Consider the following 21387-nt stretch of genomic DNA (forward strand, 5'->3'; position numbering starts at 1 on the left):
GTTTTTTACCAACAACCCACAAAAACTGAAATCTGTGAAGTGTGTTCCACGCTGGGCTCCACATTTTCCTCAAATTATTACTTAAGGGGAAAGGTTCCCAAATTTTGCTTCAGAAGGGTGCTTTTGTTTCACCTTCTGCAAGGGTTGTGGGGAAAAAGTTGCTTCAAGTGCAACTTTTGCTAGCATTAGAGAGTTTACTGCTGTGGATGAAGGTCTTCTCCCCTCCATCCCCCCCATCACTGCCACACATACAATCTCTTTCATACAACCCCCCCACCCCTCCCAAATTAACTGCATGATTTTTTGAAAAGTACTTGTAAAGGTTTTGGGGAGGTTGTGTTTGGCTGTATGTATTTGACAAACTGGAGATTATATATCGGTTTGAGGTGTAGATTATATATACATTATATATACATTTGATTATACTGTAGATTATGTATACATTAGAGAAAACGTACAGTTTGTGAGTTTAGCAGCGGATGGAATAAACCATCTTTCAATGCTTACCACGTTCATCTGACTGCTCTCCAGTTAGGATGTTCTGCTCAGACTAACAGCTTTACAAATACAAAAGCTTTTGGTATTCAGGATTGGAGGAAACAGAGTGAACTGAAAAGAATGATTCCTGTATTACTGTTACTGATACACACATGTCATTGTATTTACTTAGAGGGGGAATAGTTTTAGTGATGCTGACCTTCACATTCCTTTGAAAGAAAAGTGGGATAATAGCAATTTACAAAGCAACCTGGTCTATTGTAGTGTCAGTAAATGATGGGAGAAAAATCCATGTGGCATGTATGAGATTTTTCTCACTTGTGAGTTCAGAATGCATGTCTAAATATATTTTAACACCCTTCTGGTGACCTCAGTTACATTTCTTTCTAAAGTATTCTCCTGGAAGGTGGATCTGAAGCAGAATTAAGTCACTTTCAATAGAGATAAAGAATTTGGATTGAAATGACTGTAAGGCTCAGGGTAAAGGCTGAAGGAAGATGATGAGTTAACTTTGAGGATGCTTAGTGAGAAATTTTCCCAAGCATAAGTGACAGCAAAGGCATGTTGTTAAAAACATATTAAATGGATGTGAATTAGGCAGAGAAGGAACTCATTTGTCCTCATAATATGTGAGTAGATGTGGTAGCTGATAAAGGTCGGAGGGGATATGTAGTCTTTATTTTTAAATAATAATAAATATTTTTTTATGTTTTCAAATTTAATTACTTTTGTATGAAGTGAGATGACTTATGACACATCTGCTCATAACTTCTCTTAAGAGAACAGGAAAGTGATTGCAAAACTGTATAGGTTTCATGAAAACATTAAAAAAAAAAGGAAAAAGGATTAAAATGACAGTTCCTACAAATTGTAATGAAAAATTATTCTAAGGCTCAGAGTATAGGAACAGCTAGATCAAAAATCCATCTGATCTGGTATCAGAGATTCACAGAATTGTAGGGGTTGGGAGGGACCTCCAGAGACCGAGTCCAACCCCCCTACCAAAGCAGGTTCCCTAGGACACATCGCACAGATAGGTGCCCAGATGGGTCTTGACTATCTCCAGAGAAGGAGGCTCCACAACACCCCTGGGCAGCCTGTATCCTCCAGCTGTGGGTATTTAAGCAAAGAAAATACAAAGTGTAAGTTGGTTCCTCTTGGTGTCTAGTCTTCTGTAATTTCAGTATTTCTTTTAAAGTCTGTTGTATCTGTTGTTCCCCTTCCCACCCACCCCCCCACAAAGCCCTTGAAGGGCCATACCATGAATCTGTGATCTTCTTTGTGCATGTTTATCCTTAGGCGTCTACAGCAGTCTTGTTCCTGGCAGCTTCCCAATTTAATTACAGAATCCTGTAGAAAATTGTTGGGGTTGGGGTTGTTATGGTTTGTTTGGTTTACTTTTAAAAATATGCTAGCTGTGATACCATGAATAAGAAGGCTTTCTCTGTTGGCTGGTTAGAGAGATGATAAAGAATCCAATCCGTGCCAGTCAACATCCCATAGACCTTCACTCCTTCGGTTGTTGCTGAGCCGAGCCATCCGTGTCTGTTTAGTTGGCTCTCTCAAGAAAGCTATTCCTTGTTTTTCCCCAAGCCCCATGAATTCTGCTGGCGTCATTTGTGAGGGACTAATCAGAATTGTAAACAGTTTTCTAAATGTGAACCCTTTAGATTTTTAGTGACTGTGGTGGTTTCTGTTCTGTTTGTTCTTTTCTGTTAGTTCTGTTGGCTTCCAGGTATTTGAGCTGATACGTGAAGATGGCTCTGCAAACAGTGTCTAAAAACATCTTTCTCAATGAGTTAAAGCCGGTTTTGAAGCTACTGCGTGTATATTTGTGTAGCTGCAAACCAGTGCACACATCGTGCGCTTAAACAGAAGATTTCAACTTCATTTAATGGGCACTAGCAGCCATAATCAAGCATAAGGAAGGTGATGTGTAGGGATATAGTGTTTAATGTAATTCTTGAGTAACAAAGTCGTTATCCCAAAATCACTTGATTAATAGCTTCACTATTTTGAGTAGCAATATTCTTCCAGGGGGTTGCTGGTTTTTACCTAATCTTTGCCTGTGTTGGGCAGATCTTTGTCTGAATTCCTGGGCCCAGAGGATTGAGATTCTTGCTAGCATACTTTGAAGTTGGGTCTGAGTAAAAGCAGTGTTAATCCCAAATGGCTTCTGAAGCTTCTGGTTAGTCTTGGTCAAATTGGCCTCCAAGAAAAGCTGCTGCTTGGTCCCTGCAATTACATATAACTGCGTAATGAATGAGGTTATAACTACAAGGGTGGGTGGGTGACTTGCTGTTGACTCTTTTGCCCTTTGTAGCTTGCCTCTGAGTATGCTTAGTGGTTGGAGGCTGAGGAAGGAGCATATAAACCAAATCATCTTAATTTTCAGTTCCCAACATGGTGAGGTGGTAACTGGTTCTGCCAACAACGCCTGGTCCCTTGCCAAGTTGAAGCCTTACTTCACATTTGGACCAGCAAAATGCATTATCTCCCCATTATTACTCCAGTGGTCAGCATCTTGTGTTCCTTCTCCAACTCTTGGTTTTGACTTTTAATACATTTTCTATGTGGTAAATTGAGTTACATTATTGTTTGCCCTCTTTCCAGAACACTTACAAGCATGGTGTACAACACATGAATTTAGTTAGGGCTTCTCTCAAACTGCAATTCCTTGTGAAAACTAACAACTTCCTATCCATGGTTGAGCCAACTATTAATATAGAAGTTCCTTCTTATCCTGTGTCACCTTAAAATCTTGAAGAACTCCTGCTCAGAGATCTTGCCATGTCAGTCTTGGAAATCTAGGTGTTCTGTCAACCATATCATCCTTCCCCATGTGTTTGCTTGGGGATGGGGGGGAGATTTGTGACGCAGAATTTCATTTTTCATTGTATTTATCTAGCTGTTTTCTGTCCTGTGGTTCTCATAACCAATTTTTCTGGTTTAAAGTTAAAAATATTCTGGACTTGCCTCGATGTTTCTTTACAGCCTTCTAAAAACTAAACAAAAAAACCCCAACCCTGCATTTTTATAATTGACTATATTCTTTTCAGGCAAAGAGAGTGTCCATCCTTAACTTATTTATTACATATCTTTTCTCTTTTTTTATCTAAGTATTGTTTAAGGCAATTATTGTGAAAAATTTGAACATGTAGAATGTTAATCTGGAATCACACGACTTGAAGGAATTCATTTTCTGTGGCTTTTGAGTAAACATTTGGGATTAACTGAAGATTTAATTAATAAGAACAGGTCTCTCACTTGCTTAGGAAATCATGTGTAACACTAGCTGTTGAATAACCTTCACCTTGTTTTTTATTTTACTTTATTATAACAGTGGGAGCAATGAATGTTTTGCTGCCAGAAGAAGAGAGTTGGAAAAGCTTAGGGGGGAAGGCGGAGGAAATTGGTTATTCAGTATCAAAGCACTTGAGGGCTTATTTTAGTAAAAAGCATGACATCAAAAACTGTCCTCTGTGGAGAACTTCCTTAGTCACTCTTCCAAGGGACTTGCTCATGATTTTGTTACCTGCTACAGCACACGGTGCCGTTTTACTCTGCAATTGCCTTGCAAGTGTCAGTTCAGAGGTGTGTGATACTAACACTTAGACTGACCTGTGTGGTGCCTTGCACATCGGAGCATGTGGATGACGCAACAGCATGGCTTGAATAGATGCTTACGTTCCTTTGTCTTGGATCTGTTGGTTGTCTCACAATAGGTTCACTGTTAACATCCTTCAGAAAATTCAGCAGAATGCATTGAGGCAGATGTTTTATGAACAAAATTGCATAATTTTGCAGTAAACTTAAACATTGGTCCTGTCAACTCTGAAAGACTTACTAATTATAATGTCTGTTTTACATGTTTATTGTAAAACTGGAGGTGCTGTTTGTTCCTTTGCAGTCCTAACAAATGTGAAAAGCATTTCTATTCCTTTTACTTGTAATCTGCAATTTACCTTGTTTCATATGGGTATTAGCAAGGGAAACTGTGCAATCTTTTGGAATGTAATACATAAAGCTATTAAAAATATCATGCATTTAAAAGTGTAAATCAGTATTTCTCCGTCAAAGGAGAGATTAGAACAAACTTATAAAGTAGAAGTTTTAGTTAATGTATTTTCTTTCTTATTTAAGCTTGCATCGAGACCAAATATTCTTAGCTTCTAACAACACTTGGCAGGTTCAATAGGACTAAAAGTAAAATTTTCCTTTGACTTTAAGTGAATGTAACTCTTTTTTCTAATTGTTTTTTTCCTGTTTGGGAATAACATAAAAATAATGAGAACTTTGAGGTTTACCTAGATACTAAAATTCTGATTAATGTTTGTAGAATGCTGAAGAGACCAAATATAAATCTAATAAATTAATGCCTCTTTCTCTGTAGGGTGCTGGTCAAGACAAACTTGGAATATATGTCAAGTCTGTTGTGAAAGGAGGTGCTGCAGATGTGGTTAGTAATATTCTTGAACATCAGAAGTTCAAAGGCAGCGAAATCCTTTGGAAATGCTCATTTGTTTACTAGTATGTCTGAATAATTGTTTTAATTTAGACCATCATAGCACTGGTGCATGAACTTTTTTCTCTCGCTTGAATATGTGTTTAGGATGGTCGTCTGGCTGCAGGGGATCAGTTGCTCAGTGTGGATGGTCGAAGTTTGGTGGGCCTGTCCCAGGAAAGGTACAGAATGCTTTTGTCTTAGCTTTTTATACCTGCCTGTGAATAACCCCAGTAACAAGTTCAGCTGTTTGGTTAGTATTTTCCATACATGATATGGATTGTCTGTATAGAAGGGGGGTTAAAATTTGGGCTTTAGTTTCATGCTGCCATCTTCTAGGTTTTGTTAAGAGTGTTTGGTCAAACAAACAACGAGAATAAACATGGGAAATCATGACATACAAAGTGATAATAAGGAGAGCAAAGCAATACAGTGCCTAAATTTTATTTTGCTTTATTTGCTTTGGCTTTTATTGCAGGGCAGCAGAACTTATGACCAGGACGGGTTCTGTAGTAACACTAGAAGTAGCGAAACAAGGAGCAATTTACCATGGTCTGGCGACCCTGCTTAATCAGCCATCCCCGATGATGCAGAGAGGTAAAAAATGCTAATATTGTTTATGTTGATAACAGCTTTAGAAGTCCTAGAATGCAGAAAGTACAGTAATTCACAGTAGCTTGCCAAATACTACCAAAATATTAAATCTGAAAAGAAACAACAATTACACAGAAAAGAAGTGTTTCCTTACCAAAAGTTCATCTGGTTTTACGTGTCGTAACGTCATTCGTTAATGCTTTACATGTCGTAGAATATCCTGAGTTGGAAGGGATCTGTAAAGGATCATCAAGCCCAACTCCTGTTGTACCTTTTGAGAAATTACATGATGCATCTAAATACAGTTCTGGTTTGAAGTAATTTTTATTTAAACAAATGACATACAATGAATACAAAGGGCATTAAAATTCAGTGGCTTTTTTATCCTTTTCATAAAAGCTGCTCCCTTCCTCATAGACTGTGACTTCCTTGTAACCAGACAGTACAGTTTAATTACTAAGAGAGAAATAAACAAAAACAGAAGCCCCAGGACCATGTTTTGCCATTGTTTGGGTGGGTTTTTTAAATTTTATGTGGCTTTTTTAAAACTAGAAATATTGAAACGTTACTTCTATGTATGATCATAAGAAGTTCTTGGATGTTTTTCCAATGTTAAATTTTTTTATTATCCTCCTTCAGTGGACTAACAGAAGACATTATCTGACGTAAAATAATTTTGTAAAGGAAATCATTCTTATATGAAGACCTTTTCCACATATAGATTAGTAGTACAGTATAGAAAAGAATGGGTTAAAAGAGTAAATCCTTATTATCACAGTTTACAACACCATCCCAGATGCCATATGCCTCAGAGTCAGTAAGAGACTTTTCAGTAAAGCACATTTGGCTTTTCCAAATATCGTGGTACCTTTTGAAAAGCTCTTGGGGAGCGTACAGCTCAAAGGGATCCAGCGTAGTAGATGCAGGAGTGGGATTGAGTGTCTGAAAACATACAGATTTTTAAATCTAAAATTTGCCTTACTGGGAACTCATTTTTAGTTATAAATGCAAGGTAGCTCTGGTTTGAAAGGTAACGTGCCAGACAGTAGCTAGTAGAAGCGAAAAGGGGGAAAATACATATCCAACTGTTACAGTTTCTGACCGCCGTGGCTCAGGTAAACCCCGACCAAAGAGTGAAGGTTTTGAGCTGTACAACAACTCCACTCAAAATGGGTCACCTGAGAGCCCTCAGCTGCCGTGGACGGAGTACAGTGAACCAAAGAAGCTGCCAGGGGATGATAGATTAATGAAGAACAGAGCCGATCATCGCTCCAGTCCCAATGTAGCAAGTAAGTAAGATTATCCTTCTTTCCAGGGTAGGTGCCTCCTCCACTAACATTAAGAGGCTGCTGAATTCAAAAAGGGGGTGATTGTTTTTAAAAACAGATTTAAATTTAAAATGCCAATGTAGTAGTAACGTTTGGAACAAGCATCTTGTTAGAACTATTCAAAGGAAAAATAGTAGTTATTTTGTGAATACTATTATTTTATGAAGTTATGTAAATTATTATTAACAGTCATGTAAATGCTTCCTTTAACTTTCCAACAGATCAGCCTCCAAGCCCCGGGGGAAAGAATGCATATGCATCTGGAACTACCACCAAAATAACCTCAGTCTCTACTGGAAATCTTTGTACAGAGGTCAGAAGTGGCAAGCTAAATGCTGGCTATTAAATTTTCCTTAGCTATCAATAGCGTCAGTGTGCTGGAGTCAAACCAGCGTCTAAAATATTTGAGCATAGTTCTGGTACTAGTGACTGGGGCAGGGGGGTGTTGCTTATTGCAGCTAATGAAAGATCAAGACAGCTTTGAGGGATTCTATTAAATTTTTTCATAAAGTTGTCCTTATGATTTCTTCAGTTTGTTCAATACTGCCTATTTGTTTTCAGACCATAAAAACATGAGTCATAACCACAATTGTATTTGATGCTAGACAGCCTCTTTATCTCCTGTTCCAGACAAATAATGCTCTTATAAGCTGAACAAAAACATTTGGGAAATGCATCTTTAGCATCATACTCTATACAGATCTGTGTGATTAGAGGGTTCTACCTTCTGTTCTTTCTACCTTTCTCAGGAGCAGACTCTGCCCCCAAGACCTGAAGCTTATCCCATCCCAACACAGACCTATACTAGAGAATATTTCACGTTCCCAGCATCAAAGTCCCAGGATCGAATGGGTCCAGCTCAGAGTCAGTGGCCAAGTTATGAAGAAAAACCACAGATCCAAGCAGAAAGTAATCATTCAATCAATACTACAATGCAGGTGAGAAGTCGTTTTTTTCCAATGCAAGGGAAACCAAAAGAAACTGGAGACTGCTTGCTTCCCCTTCCAGACTGATGGAGACTTTTTTGCAAAACAGTCAACTTGCTATGATACCTCAGCTGATGAGGACAAACTATACCATGGGGGGAATAACTGTACTTCTGCCAAGATTGGCTTGTGTTCAGAACCCCCCTTTTTTTTTCCTTTTTTTAATCTTTTTTATTTTTATGTCCTCCTCTGTAGAATTTATGTTATCATGTTCTGCAGACCTGTTATCTGGGATGTTTTCATCCCCTGTGAGAAGTAATGGGGTGTAGATGGTAGTAGCGTTTGTCTTGTAAAATGTTTTGTGGGTTTCTGAAAAGTAAACTAAATCTTTCATTTTCCCAAGAAGGTTTATGTGGAACAATCTCTCTGCCTGCAGCATCTGTTGTTTAAGTGACAAGGCAAAGTACTAAAAATGAAATAAAACAGTACTTTGAGCCTATCCAAGGTCTTTGCTGAAACACATTCCCTGCTCTCAGTTTAAAAAAAATTAAAATAAAATTTAAAAAATCAAGTCAAAGTGCTGATGCTTCTTGACCAGAAATTAGTTTACCCTCACTGTACCTTTATAAATTAAAAAAAAGTTCTGCTCTTTGTAAATGAGGACTTCACTCAAATTCATACAGGAAATTAAATCTACATCTCTCAAATCCAGTTACTGGATCATCTTTTTCTCTAATTCACCAGAGACTGAAAAATATATATTGAGAACTTTTTATGCAGTTCCTTAATTTGCGATTGGAGCAGAGCCTTGCACCACGCTCAATGTCCTTTACCTTTGGGAAAATGTAAATTATTTTGAGATCATGTCACAGAGGCAAAGTAAGGATTGATTGTTGAATACAAACACAGGTATCAGTAAGGGAATTCAGTCAGTTGGATAAAAGTAGTATAGCTATGAAATCCTAATTATTTCAGCTGTTAAGAAAATAGATGTTATACCCAAAGTAGGATGGTAGTTTTGAAGGATAGTGCTGCAACCTAAATCATTGTAGCAAGTAGCTGTGGAACTGAGTTTCCATGCTTCACTCCTTCATGTTCCATGATTTCATCTCCCCTAATCTCAGCTGAGTAATTAACGTCTGGGCTGTCTTTGTCAGTGATGAGGCTGAGGACACTAGTATCTCCGTCTCTTAATGGGATGAATGGCTGCCTGGACATGCATCTCTCCCCTGCTTAAGACAAGCTTAAGAGAGTAGCTTAGATGTGGTGCATAGAACTGGTGAGATGAAGCCCATCTGTTAAAGTTGCTGACAGGTAACCGAATTTGAGCTGTGGTGGTGCAGAACAGCATTTTCATCAAGCAAATGGCTAGAAGCTTTAGCTGCTTAGAAGCATTGAAAGGGCATGCGGTTTTTCCCTGCCATACAATAGTTCTTTTAAGTTGAAAACTAGAAGAAAATTGACTTTTAAAAACAAATATATATATAAAAAATCCCTTCTAATCTGTACAGTGAGAACTGGGCTTGTTTTAAAAAAATAAAGAGAAAAGAAAAAGAAGAAGGTGTCCTAAGCTCATGGCTGGTGTGAGATGCCTGCTTTCTGTTCTGAAGGCATTAGCAAACTGTTTGGCTAGGTGCATCTTTCCAGCAAATCTGACACAAATAGCTGTGTGTTCAGCTGGGCTGGACTAATAGAGCATAAAAAATACACTTGTTCATCTCAAAGGCGGCATTCTTCAGGGGTCATGGTTAAGGTCGTTGATGGAGGAAAGAGAAAAGGCATTTGCTTTGTTAGTCGTCTCTCAGTATGATAATTGGTACATTATGTGTTCAGTGGTTAGCAGTTCATAACATTGAAATTATGAAAATATTTGCTTTGAGAGATTCATTAACAAATTTGATAAGCCTAATTCATGGTCAGGTATTTCTTGTCAGGAGGTTGTACAGTGTTGTGAGGCCCTGAGCCTGTACACAAAAAAAAAAAAGAAAAAGAAAAGATTTGGTGTTTGACACACTAAAAAATGTGACAAAAGTGCAGACAGCCATACCCATGCCCCAGGAGACGGTGGAGTTAGACCTGCCTGCCCAGGGTCCCTACCCATGAATGGTGCTGCCGTAATGAGAGCTTCCCGCAGGTCATCCCGCCTGCTAGTGGAGGAGAGTGGGCAGGGGCTCCTGTGTCTCCCCAGCAGCAGCCTTTCTGTTTGCCTTCCCAACAGGAAAAATGCTCAGTCAAGCCAGTTGAAGCCTGAATGGCAGAGCTGGAATGCCTCAGCTGCTGCGCCAAGCTGCTGAGACCCTTGTGCCTACGTGTAGGGGGTGGACTGTCAGGGATAGTCCTGAGAAACTGGGCAAGCTGGGGAGGTTTTCAGCTTAAAGTCTCCCTTTTGCCTTCATCCTTCTTCCCAGTCCAGGTTTCCAGGCGTCTTCCATTGTTCAAATGAGTTACAGGGACTGGGAAAAAAATATGTAATTGTTGGGTTTGCGAAACTTGGTGGGTATGGAAATGCTGGAATTCACTGACAGTAATTACCTTCATTAATAAGACTGTGGTTTGTGAGTCATTTTCAAATCCCTTTTCATGTAGACGGACTATGAAATACGTGCCTTGTTTATTTTTTTCCAGCGGGTAGCTCGTTCCCAGGAAGAGCTCCGAGACAAAGCTTTCCAGCCAGAGAGGAATCGCTTGGAAGTTGTGATACGGAAGGATGTCGAGTACATCGATAGGAAGTCAGACAGCGACCAGTGGATGAATTCGTCTGTGGATTCTAGCACATCTAGCCAAGAACACCTGAACCATTCATCCAAACCGGTCTCTCCTGGTTCTTGTTTAACAAAAAGTGGACCTGGCCGTTGGAAAACTCCTGCTACTAGCCAGCCGACTCCAGTGGCCATTTCCCAGCCCATCAGAACAGATCTGCCTCCTCCACCGCCACCTCCTCCAGTGCATTATGCAGCTGAATTTGATGAACTACAAATGGATTTGCCTCTGCCTCCCCCTCCTCCTCCAAATCAGGTAGGAGCACAAGCATCCTCCCAGGTAGCCGCTGCTGAGCGTAAAAAAAGAGAAGAGCACCAACGGTGGTATGAAAAGGAAAAGGCGCGTTTGGAGGAAGAACGAGAGAGGAAACGCCGTGAGCAGGAGAGGAAACTGGGCCAAATGCGTTCTCAGCCACTAATTCCTGCCCAGCCTGTGGTTCCTCCTGTTCCCCTTCAGCAAGTGAAATCGGAAAAACCTTCAACTTTGCAGAGGTCTCAAGAAACAGTCATTCGAGAGCTGCAGCCCCAGCAGCAGCCTCGGACTATTGAGCGGAGGGATCTGCAGTACATTACTATCAGCAAGGAAGAGCTGTCCTCTAGCGATAGCCTCTCTCCAGATCCCTGGAAACGGGATGCGAAGGAGAAACTGGAGAAGCAGCAACAGATGCACATTGTGGACATGCTGAGTAAAGAGATTCAGGAGCTTCAGAACAAGCCTGACCGTACAGCGGAGGAAAACGATCGCCTCCGCAAACTCATGCTTGAGTGGCAGTTCCAAAAGCGACTCCAAGAATCAAAGCAAAAGGATGAAGATGATGATGAAGAGGAGGATGATGATGTGGATACTATGCTCATCATGCAGCGACTGGAGGCAGAAAGAAGAGCAAGGGTAAAAGGGGATAATCCTTTCTAGGCAAAAGTACTGTAAATATGTGTCTTGGTGGGTTCTCTGGCTTGTCCAAGTATTTTGGTGTTCTTGTAGGGTAAAGGAGGGTGAAGCTTTCTTAAACACTTTGAATTTTTAAATTGCTAGCTTAGAGTGGCTTCACCAGTTCAGTGATATATTACAAAGCTACCTATTGTACAATCCAAGCTGACATTTGAATTCCATTTTGTGGTTGTAGTGAAAGAAATTCTCTTTGGATACAGGGATTTTGCCGTATAACTGGAGTAGGATTAGAAGGTTAAATATGGCAAGAAATTGCTCGTAGCAAGGGAAGAAAAAAGCATTTTCAATTATCAAAGCCTCCAGGAGAACTGGGAAGAACAGGTAGTGTGGGGTTGGTAGTTTGATTATTTGCCTGCCTACCTGTTTTTCTCCAAGTGTTCTTGTCTGTAGTCTTGGACCCAAAGGCAGACCCTGGATGGTTGCTGTTTCCAGGGAACAGTGCCCATCTTCTCCACACAGAGCCTGGGGCATAGGCAGCTGCTACCTTCACCTTTACCACCACCCCAGTGGTGACCCCAGCCATGCTGTGGGAAGGCGTTAGGCTGAGCTGCATGGGGTTTGGGTGTACCTAGACTAGGGCTTCAGCTCACACATGCCTGGATTTTGTGTGGTGTCCAGTTTAATAAGCACCCAGCAAGGTCAGCCTGCTTCAGCTGCAGTGCTGTGGAAGCTCGTAGTCTGTCTAACAAGGTAATACCCCTGAGTAGTGCAGTGAAGGGTTTTTATCGCTCTGCTGGTGGCTGTTCTCTTGGAATCTGTTCAGTCTGGTGTTACTGGGAAAATTTGGTTTTCTCTTCTGAATGATACACAGATACCAAAGTTACATACATACCAACAGCTCTGCTTTGACAGCCTTAAAAACTAGCTCTGAGTGTCTTCTGCTTGTTGAAAAGTTAACTCAATTCTGTGATAAACTCGTTTAATTCTCAAGAAATGTTTGCATGTGCTTATTTTAACGTTCAGAAATAGCTGTTGGCTTGAGCAGTATTGGAGTTGGTGATTGTTTTGGCAGCTTGGTTTCCTAAATTAACTCTTCTCGTATTTACTGCTGTCTACATTGCTTTCCTTCTTTCTTGTGGCTGACTTTACTGCTGTGTAAAACAACAGATACCTCAAACTTGGAAACTGAAGAAAGGAAAAGCTAAATATATCTTTGGCAAAGAGGTTATGTTAAAGCCCAGCATTGCTAACAAGTATTTCTAGCACATAGACAGTTACTGACTGGCATAAAGAAAGAAAAAAAATCCACGTGGAAGAGTCATTTTAACAGTGTCTTTAAAGCTTTACTCCAGCAAGGCCAAAAAAGCGCCAGTTTTATTGCATGACATTATATCAGTTATCTCTGCAAGTGCTGGATTTAAGATACAATTTGTGCATAAAGATCTTCCAGCAGTTTGAAACATTTTGAAGCTAAAAAATATCAGTTGTCTTGAACTGAGGCAGTGTTTGCACTTTGGTTGCATCCTGCTGTCTATATACTGCTGGAGATGCAGTAAGTAGCATCTCTGGGCAAATTCTGAGGTTTTGGATGAGTCAAACCGACACAGATGAAAAGTGGAGATGACTTGATTGCTTTCATTTCTGTATTTCAGGATGATGTCAATTCAGTTCCTCGTTCTAAAGCAGCTGACTTAACAAATAAAAGAAAATGCTTTTGAAATAGCACAAGTCTAACCTATCTTTATTTTTCACTGTGCATCTTTCTTTTTTTCCCCTTTCTTACTACCTGCAGCAGACTGCTGTGCCAGCAATCTCTGTTCTAGATTTGGTATGTTTGTTTCTTTCTCTTCAATATCTCTTTCCATTTCAATTCCTGATATTATTAACAACTGCCCTGTGTGCTATTGGATGATGATTTGGCATCTTTGGGTGTTCAGAAATCATTGTGATAAAATAAGTAAGTTAACTGTAAGCATGTATTTGAATGTTTCTGGATGTCGTGACTCCTTTTCCCTACGTTTCCTTCTTTTTAGATGTGGTGTTCTGCTTGTAGGCTTGATTTGTTCGTTGTAGTAGTGCTTTAATATAAAACTGTGTACTTGTTTTGTGCAGTTGTCTTTATAAAATTGTACTAATGACTGAATGAACAGGCTGTGTGAGGTAAGATCTCCTCCCTTCCCCACCCTGCAGGCTTTAGAAGAGCTCAAGCAGCACCATTCCTTCCCAATCTGAAGTGAAATTGTCCGGAGAGCCTAATATAATACACCACACTGTAGCAGCATGCACCCAAACCCTGTTGTTTTACAGGTGTTAGGGGTTTTTTCTTAAACTAAAAATGGGTTGTAAACTCAGAAAATACTCCTGAGGAAATATTTCCAAGTAGGTCACATAAACGTGTAATTATTAAGTTACAGTGTAACTTCAGTTTCACGTGGTTGGTACAGCTCCCTTGCATCTGAAACATGACAGGCTTCCAGATTGGAGCAGGAACTGCTGTGACTCCAGTTCACTCTGTATTTTATTGCTCTCCTTGGAAATGGGTACATGGAAAGAGAGTTCTGTAGTCTTTGAGAGAAGAAATACTTCCCTTCGAAGGGCTCTATATATAATTAGCATACCAATTTGCATGAAGGGCGATAATGGTTGTGAGTCCTGATAATTTGTGATGCAGGCAAAACCAAAAAAGTAAGCCAGACTGAGAAAAACACAAATGTGGGTACTGAGCAGTGCCATATTTTTTTCAAGTGGCTCATCTTTTAAAACCCCTGCTTCAGACACACTTGCTGAGCTACCGGAGGTGTTTGGGTTTCTCTGTGTGGTACATGGAGCGTTAAGCAGCTGGTGGCAAGGAGGTGGGTGAAGCGGGTCGGCTTCCTGACTGAATGGGCCAGCCAGGAGTCATGGATTTCCAGGCTTGGTATCTATCCATACTCCTGTACTGCTACTGTTTCTTGCTTCAGCCTTGCTCCCTGGGGCTGCAAGTGGATAGATGAAGTACTTTGCCAAGTAGGCTGTAAACTTCCAGACTTTTCTGCAAGAGGAGGTTGTAAAGGCAGAGACGGTATCGTCAGCCTTAAAAGCGGATCAGACAGATTCACAGACATCCTGCCTGTGAACAGCTGCACAGAGCATTACACGAGGCTCTTCCAGCTGATGCCTCTGAGTGCTGTTGAAATGCTGGAAGTGGCTGGGCTCCTGTGCAGCTCTTCTTGCCATGGTCCCAGGCAGAATGCTGCACTGGATGGGTATATGGCCTGAAGCAGTGGAGGATTTATGATGTTCCTAAATTTAGCTTTAAAAAAAGAAAGCATGCTGATTCTGAAATAGTTGCTGTTGGACACTATACCCAGCAAATACCTCTTTTTCCTAACTGTCATGATGTGCACATTCCTTCCCAGGTATAGTTGCATCTATCCTAGACTGCTTCCTGCACCTAAGGAATTACTTCTTAGTTTGCTAGAGGGGGTAAAAACCACACGTCAGAATGCTCCATGCTTTCTTTCCCTGGATGCCTGTCATGAGCATTGATGGTAACTCTGCTGTTTAAAAGGCTAGTGGAAGGTGATAAGTAGTTAATGCATGAATTGTCAGCTTGGCTGGTGGCTGTTTCTTCATTCCCTGGACCAGTACAGAATTGACCCAGCTCTAGTTGTTGGAAGTAAATAGGTATAAATTTAAAATAGCTCTGGAACTTGTCAAAGCCTTCTGAGCAGTGCTTGGGGAAATGAATTTTGCCTGGAATCTGAGGCTGCCTGGGTGCCTGCCAGTCCCGTGACTATCTTAACGTGTCTGACGGGCTGATGCGTTACAAGGAGCGATACCTCAGAAGAAAGGTGGCCTTCTGTGCCCCCTTCTAGGTAGGAATAGTGAGTGCTCCAAGTGCTTTGTCAGTGATAGGGAGACAGAGTTGTGCGGCAGAGCAAACCACTGGCACTTGGCAGTAGAGCTGGGACAACATGGTGAGGAGGGAATTGGTGCTTTGTGCTTAGCTGTTCCGCTCTGTTACAGTGGGGATGATCTTCGCTGTCACTCTGGCTACGGGCTCAGTTTTTTCTACTGTTAGAGTATAAAGATGTGCTGCTGGGAGAAGGGCTGGGAGTACAGTAAAGGACAGGAGAATGTGACTTTTAAACTAGAGGAAAAACTAGCTGGGATAGAGAAGTACTGAACCCACATACCAACCTGGGAATCTGACAGCCCTCCTCCTAGAAAGGGGAGGTGAAGCCAGCTTTCCTTAGCATCTTGAAAATCAGGGACTTGGGTTTGAGCTGGACATTGGCATATCCAACCATGGGCCCAGATGCCTGTGAGTGCTGCGGCGTGCCTCCCCATCCCACCACTCCCTGCCTTGGTCTGGGAACACTCCAGGGTAGGAGCTAGTTACACGCTGTAAGGAAACAGAATGTGACTCTGATAGTTGCTCTAACCCCCCTTTGTGCTTCAAATATAACTTTTGGCTTTTTTACTGGGAGCTGCATGTGGAATTGCCTCTGCCCTGGATACAGTTGTCTTTGCAGTGGTTACGGTTCAGATGCTGAGGACAGCACCGTGCCTGGTGTTCCCTTCTCAGGTCATGATCACAAGAAAATAAAACTTGCCCTTTAACTTGGTTTGAAATACGTTCTGGTTTGAAGTGCACGTGGAGAGGAATAGCCACTGCTAAGCAGAGTCCCAGTAACTCGGGATCGGTAACAGCCCTGCTCAGCATCCTTCTCCGCAGGCAGCTGGGACGGAGTCAGGGAGTTTTCCTGGAACTTTTCACTGTGCAGTTTTTGCTTTTTTTTTTTGAAGAGGAAATTGCTTCTCTTCTATAAACTCATCTGAATTGCTAGCTGTCTTTCCTTTTGACAGCAGTGTTACCTCCTTTGCTAAAATAGTGTCTTTTTTTTTAATAACCAAGTCAAGAAGAGGTCTTAATCCATGTGGGGAGTTGGTTAACTACTTTATTCCCTGCTCTACTACATCTAATGAGCTTGACCTGTCTTGCTTGTTTTCAGTTAGGAATTACAAACATTTCAGCCCTAAGTAAGGGGAATTTACTCAGAGGTAGCACCCCCTAGTCTGTATTTGCCAAATTCCTGTTTACATGAAATTAATTTTGTTCTCTAGCTTTCATGCTCAAGAATGGTGGGTTTTACCTCTTTGATTCAAGATGCTTTCACTCAATTAGTCTGTTTAGCTGCTTCAAGATGCAGAAGCAACAAAGGCAAATGTTTTTGAAATTGCCTGTTGTGAGAGGTCACAAGAGACCAGTAACAGAAATACTACATAGGGAGGGATAATTACAAAATAATTGCTCCAAAGAAAAAAGTTATTTTTTCAGAACTGATTGGAAAATTGATAAAACCTAATCTGCTTTAAAGCATATTGCTTGTTAATTAACTGGGGGGAAAGATACCTACATGAAGATTTTACTTACAGTCTTTTAAAACTAAATGTCTCTTACCACCTCATTATTTCTGCCTGTCTTAAGGGCCTTTCTTTCTAAACAAAACTGGATCGTAAAAACAAATCCAGGATGAGAGCAGTATCCGTGTTACATGCAGCTTATAGCAAGATACACCAATCAGTACAAAAGATCTTAGCCGGGGGGGGAAACACGCTGCAGAAAGAAATAACACAGCATGTAGTACACTTAATTTCTCATTGTGAATATTATTGTGCCAGTGAATATTGCTGCCTGCCAAGGGCTTACATACAGTTAGTGTCAGAGGATCATGCAAAGTTTGGGTTGTTGCTTAGTTTTCTTACCTGTGCAGTGTTTACTGTAAAAATATGTAAAATAGCAACGTCTGTTGGACATCAGTTGTTCAGGTGAGATGTTTAATCTCAGTAGTTGAAGATTTCTTTGCCTCGCTCTTGGCTTTTTCCGAAACACATCTGTTGCAGATGCAGGGGGAGATTTTATTTATCTCCTGAGACTATTTGCAGACTTGCTGAATGAGCCTGTTACTTTAAATGGATTGACCCTTTGACTAATGAGTCATGATTTTCCGGTGCTTAAATACTAATCCAAACTGAAAAACCCACTGGCTGCTGAGCCCTGGACTGTTGGTTCCAAGTATTTAATTTCACTTTACTGTACCTGCGAGGCTGCGGTTGCTGAAGCTTTCTGGAACATGAGTCACCTCAGCCTTCTGCTGGGGGTTCATAAACAACTGTTAACCCCAGCTCCCCATGTGTTTTGTGCTTTTATCTATGTAGTTCTCTGCATATTTAATTTATTTTCCTTTTTATCTTGGGGGGGTGGGGTGTGCGTTTTAGGGAAACCAGCGTACCAAAGCATACTCCTAACAGCTGGAAATGATAGAGATGTATTTGTTGTGTAGCATTTTCTATTTTTAGCTGCAAATACTTGGTTTACTTAATTTTTTTGACCCATCTTACCCGTGTGAGCGATGAGAAACTCAAAGCTGTGTCCCTGTTAGTTACAGGATGAAGAACGCAGGCGGCAGCAGCAGCTGGAAGAGATGCGCAAGCGAGAAGCAGAAGATAGGGCCAGGCAGGAGGAAGAACGCCGACAGCAAGAGGAGGAGCGGACCAGGAGAGAGGCTGAAGAAAAGGTTGTGGTCTTCTAAGTGCCATGGGGGTTCTCATGGGTCTCTCCTCTTTAGCCTGGCCAGTAACAGCTCCGTATTGGGTCAGCAGGGGTTGAACACTCTAGCCCTAGTGATAAGAGTCACGGTTCAAGGCTTCGGTTTATCCAGCATAAACCAAAAGTACTTAAATAGGCTGGAGTTAACTGGTATTGCAGACTTAGTACCACAGTCTTACCAGCTGAAGGTTTTAGCAGTGGCAAGGGCCTGCCTTCAGAGCCTTTTCCGAAAGTTAGCATGGGAATAAACTGCCTCCTGGCTTCCTTGCCTTGCTTTACCTTCTGTATTGTAATGGCTGAGTCAGTGGTGTTGGGTTTTGCTGCATCTCAGAGGTGGCACTTAAATATTTTTGCAATAATTGTTTTATATAAATAGAAAAAATATGGTAGAGTGGCGATGAGTACTTTTATATTTGGAGTATGGAAGGAAAAGGAACTAGTTTCTAGAAAGGCAGTAAATAATTTCAGCAGATAAGTCACTGTGCAATCAGATTCTAAAAATTCAGGCTCCTGGGCTTCTTCAGAACATTATCCGTGAGAAGCTTTATTCTTCGAAACCGGAAGAGAAGGCACCTCATTTGACTCTTAGCATGGCCTTTAAGACCCTCGTCTTTGTAGGGAGAGGCATATTACTTTTGTTCAGATTGAAGACTTGTCTGTTAGTAACACTGACTTCAGAATAAAGAAAGAGGGCACACTTTTCACGTGGAGAGAAGTTTCATCTAGGAAGATTGAACAAATACTTTATTTAAAAAAAAAAAAAAAAACAACAACCAAACCCCAACTCTTAGATGTTTTCACTTCATCAATTTTTTTTGTTTGATTGTTTTCAACCTTTGTCAGACTGTTCTCCGTAAGCAGTTACGGGTTGATGAGTAGAAGAAAGTTGAGCTGGGGGTGGTGATAGTGTGAAGTGAGAAAGGTGTCTCTGGGCTGAGGAAAGTACTTAACAATTCACTGTAGGAAGTTTAAAACAAAGCACCCAACCTGCAAAAACCCAGCCATGGCTTCCTTCACTGCTGACAGTGGTGCAGCCAAACGACGTTTGCATCACGTGCTCGGAAGGGTTTTCACAGACAGGTCTTGACTGTGCCACTGGTACATCAGCTCAGAACTCAGACCCGTCTGACTACTGCAGTGTCTTAGGGGGTAACACAAGGGGAAGAGTTTCATGTCGTTCCTCTAGACAAGCAGCATCAGGATTACTTGTTCTTTTGTTAGGATAACTGCCTTGCAGTGTTGAGCAGATAAGCAGATAGATACGGTGGATTTTTTGTGAACACATGGAATGAAAACAGAAAGTGTTCAAAGCACCGTGTGTTCCCAGCAGAAGTTACGCTGTGCTTAGACAAAAGGGGGTTTGTAGCCTATGGTTTCCAAATAAACTTCTAAATTCATTATCAAACAAACTACTGAATAGACCCTTGTATTAATTTACAATGTGGCTTAGACAAGAGCTGGACAGAATTAAATGCTGTTTAGTTTAGAACATTAAAAGTCTTTTGAACTGGAAAAATACATAGAAGATATTTCATAGCCTTGTAAATGGTCAGCAGCCTCATATGAATATCATTAGCATAGGGGTTTTAATATTTTTTTTAGAAATGTTTTTAAAAAACGGTCATTGGAAGCCTGTTTTAGAAAAGTTCTTTGTTAATTTGATTTCTACATGAAAATAGTTCTCCTGGTATTTACAGTAGAAGCATTGTTACAAGCCATCCGTTCTGAGGCTCTGATGATTAATTTACATTGTGTAAGCATGCAGCAGAATGGCAAAGTTTCTTTTATTAAGATGGCAGTTACAGTTATTTCCCTCTCCCATAGATTCTTTACAGCTTTAGTAAAATCTACCCCTTGTTAACTGTAGTTAGGTTTTGAGTAATAAATGTTGGAATTGCCCCGAGTTCGCACCGGCAGCTGCCTGTTACCAGAGGCAGATCTGGCAATAGCAGCAGCGCTGTGTTGCAGGACCGTGGCCGTCTCTGGGATTTTCACTGTAGTATTCTCTGTGTGAGTCCGTATAGATGCCCAGGAAAGGAGACAAAAGGAGATGCTTGTAGCTTAAGAGATGGAAAACTTAAATCTCTCTCGGCTTGGAACGTCTGTCTTTCTGACCACTGTGTTTCTGTTTCCTCTGGACTTGCAGAGGCGGCAGGAAGAGGAGTATTACAGTCGCTTAGAGGCCGAAAGGCGCAGGCAGCACGATGAAGCAGAGCGAAGATTACTGGAACCTGACGAGCCTGGTCTGTACAGACCTCCGCTTCCACGGGAATATGAACTCCCATCCCCAACCCCTTCATCTAACGCTCCTCCTCCCCCACCTCAGCGAAACACCTCTTACCTCAAAACACAGGTCCTCTCCCCTGACACGATTTATACTGCCAAGTTTGTTGCATACAATGATGATGAGGAGGAGGAGGATTCCAATCTAGCAGGTCAGGATAAGTACTCCAGCACAAGAAAATCTTATGGTGACTTTCCTCCTGCCACCCTTAAGCCACAGCAGCCCTCCCGCCAGCCTCGCCCAGTTTCAGATGGCCTCTTTCTTTCCAACTCATTCCAGTCATCTCCAGTCAATGCCAACAGTACTACTGCCAAAAAAGGCCTGCCCCTGCCCCCACCAAACAAACCGAGTTTCATCCATGCCAGCGGCTCTAAAGGTAGACACCGTGAAATCAGTCCTCTCTGCAGAACTATCCTCGTGGTTTCAACTCTGGTGCTGTAGATTTGAATCACTTCCTTTGTGATTGATTTTTTTTTCCCCACTTAATCACTATTTTTGCTATGGTGATCTAACTTCAATCCTGATATTAATATGAATCCTCCAATTATTAATTGTTCTGATCTCTCAAATTTCCTCGTTCCTTACCCAGACTCTTCAAAAGCAAAAATTCCATCTTTCACACAACGAATCAGAAATTATTTTAACTTACTCAACCAATTCAAAGTACTGTTGGTTTTGGCTTTCATCCTGTATCTTTCAGTGATTCGTTTTGTATGACTGACCACTGGTTACTCAGGGCATCTGGAAGGGCACCTTTCTTGAACACAGGAAACTTCTCTCATGGGTTCATGGACAGAGCTTATCTTCTGCTTTCATTAGTGGTACCAGGGTTCTCTCTCTTAATAGCGTGTGCAAATGGCTTTAAAAATGACCTGCAAGCACCAAGAGACACACGTAGGGCGTGCAGTTAGCTTCTGTATTAGGCACTGGTCCTGTATTTCTGATACATACAGTGCCATTTTCTTGCAAAGAGAGACAACAATCTACATTTCATCACCTGCCAGTACTTT

The 21387-nt window shown here is 41.2% G+C and overlaps 1 protein-coding gene across 1 annotated transcript in view; it reads left to right on the plus strand.

Moving 5' to 3' along the window:
- Positions 1 to 21387, plus strand: part of AFDN (afadin, adherens junction formation factor) — a 125038-nt gene that overhangs the window by 99770 nt on the left and 3881 nt on the right. Inside the window, exons 23-31 of the mRNA XM_084261833.1 lie at positions 4892 to 4957; positions 5111 to 5184; positions 5481 to 5599; positions 6691 to 6885; positions 7146 to 7237; positions 7674 to 7862; positions 10476 to 11498; positions 17927 to 18061; positions 20240 to 20528. Of these exons, the coding sequence (XP_084117959.1) occupies positions 4892 to 4957; positions 5111 to 5184; positions 5481 to 5599; positions 6691 to 6885; positions 7146 to 7237; positions 7674 to 7862; positions 10476 to 11498; positions 17927 to 18061; positions 20240 to 20528 (2182 nt within the window). The remainder of the gene's footprint in view (positions 1 to 4891; positions 4958 to 5110; positions 5185 to 5480; positions 5600 to 6690; positions 6886 to 7145; positions 7238 to 7673; positions 7863 to 10475; positions 11499 to 17926; positions 18062 to 20239; positions 20529 to 21387) is intronic.

The sequence above is a fragment of the Gallinula chloropus genome (genome assembly GCF_964237585.1).
Source record: "Gallinula chloropus genome assembly, chromosome: 3".
In the NCBI taxonomy this organism is placed as follows: domain Eukaryota; kingdom Metazoa; phylum Chordata; class Aves; order Gruiformes; family Rallidae; genus Gallinula; species Gallinula chloropus.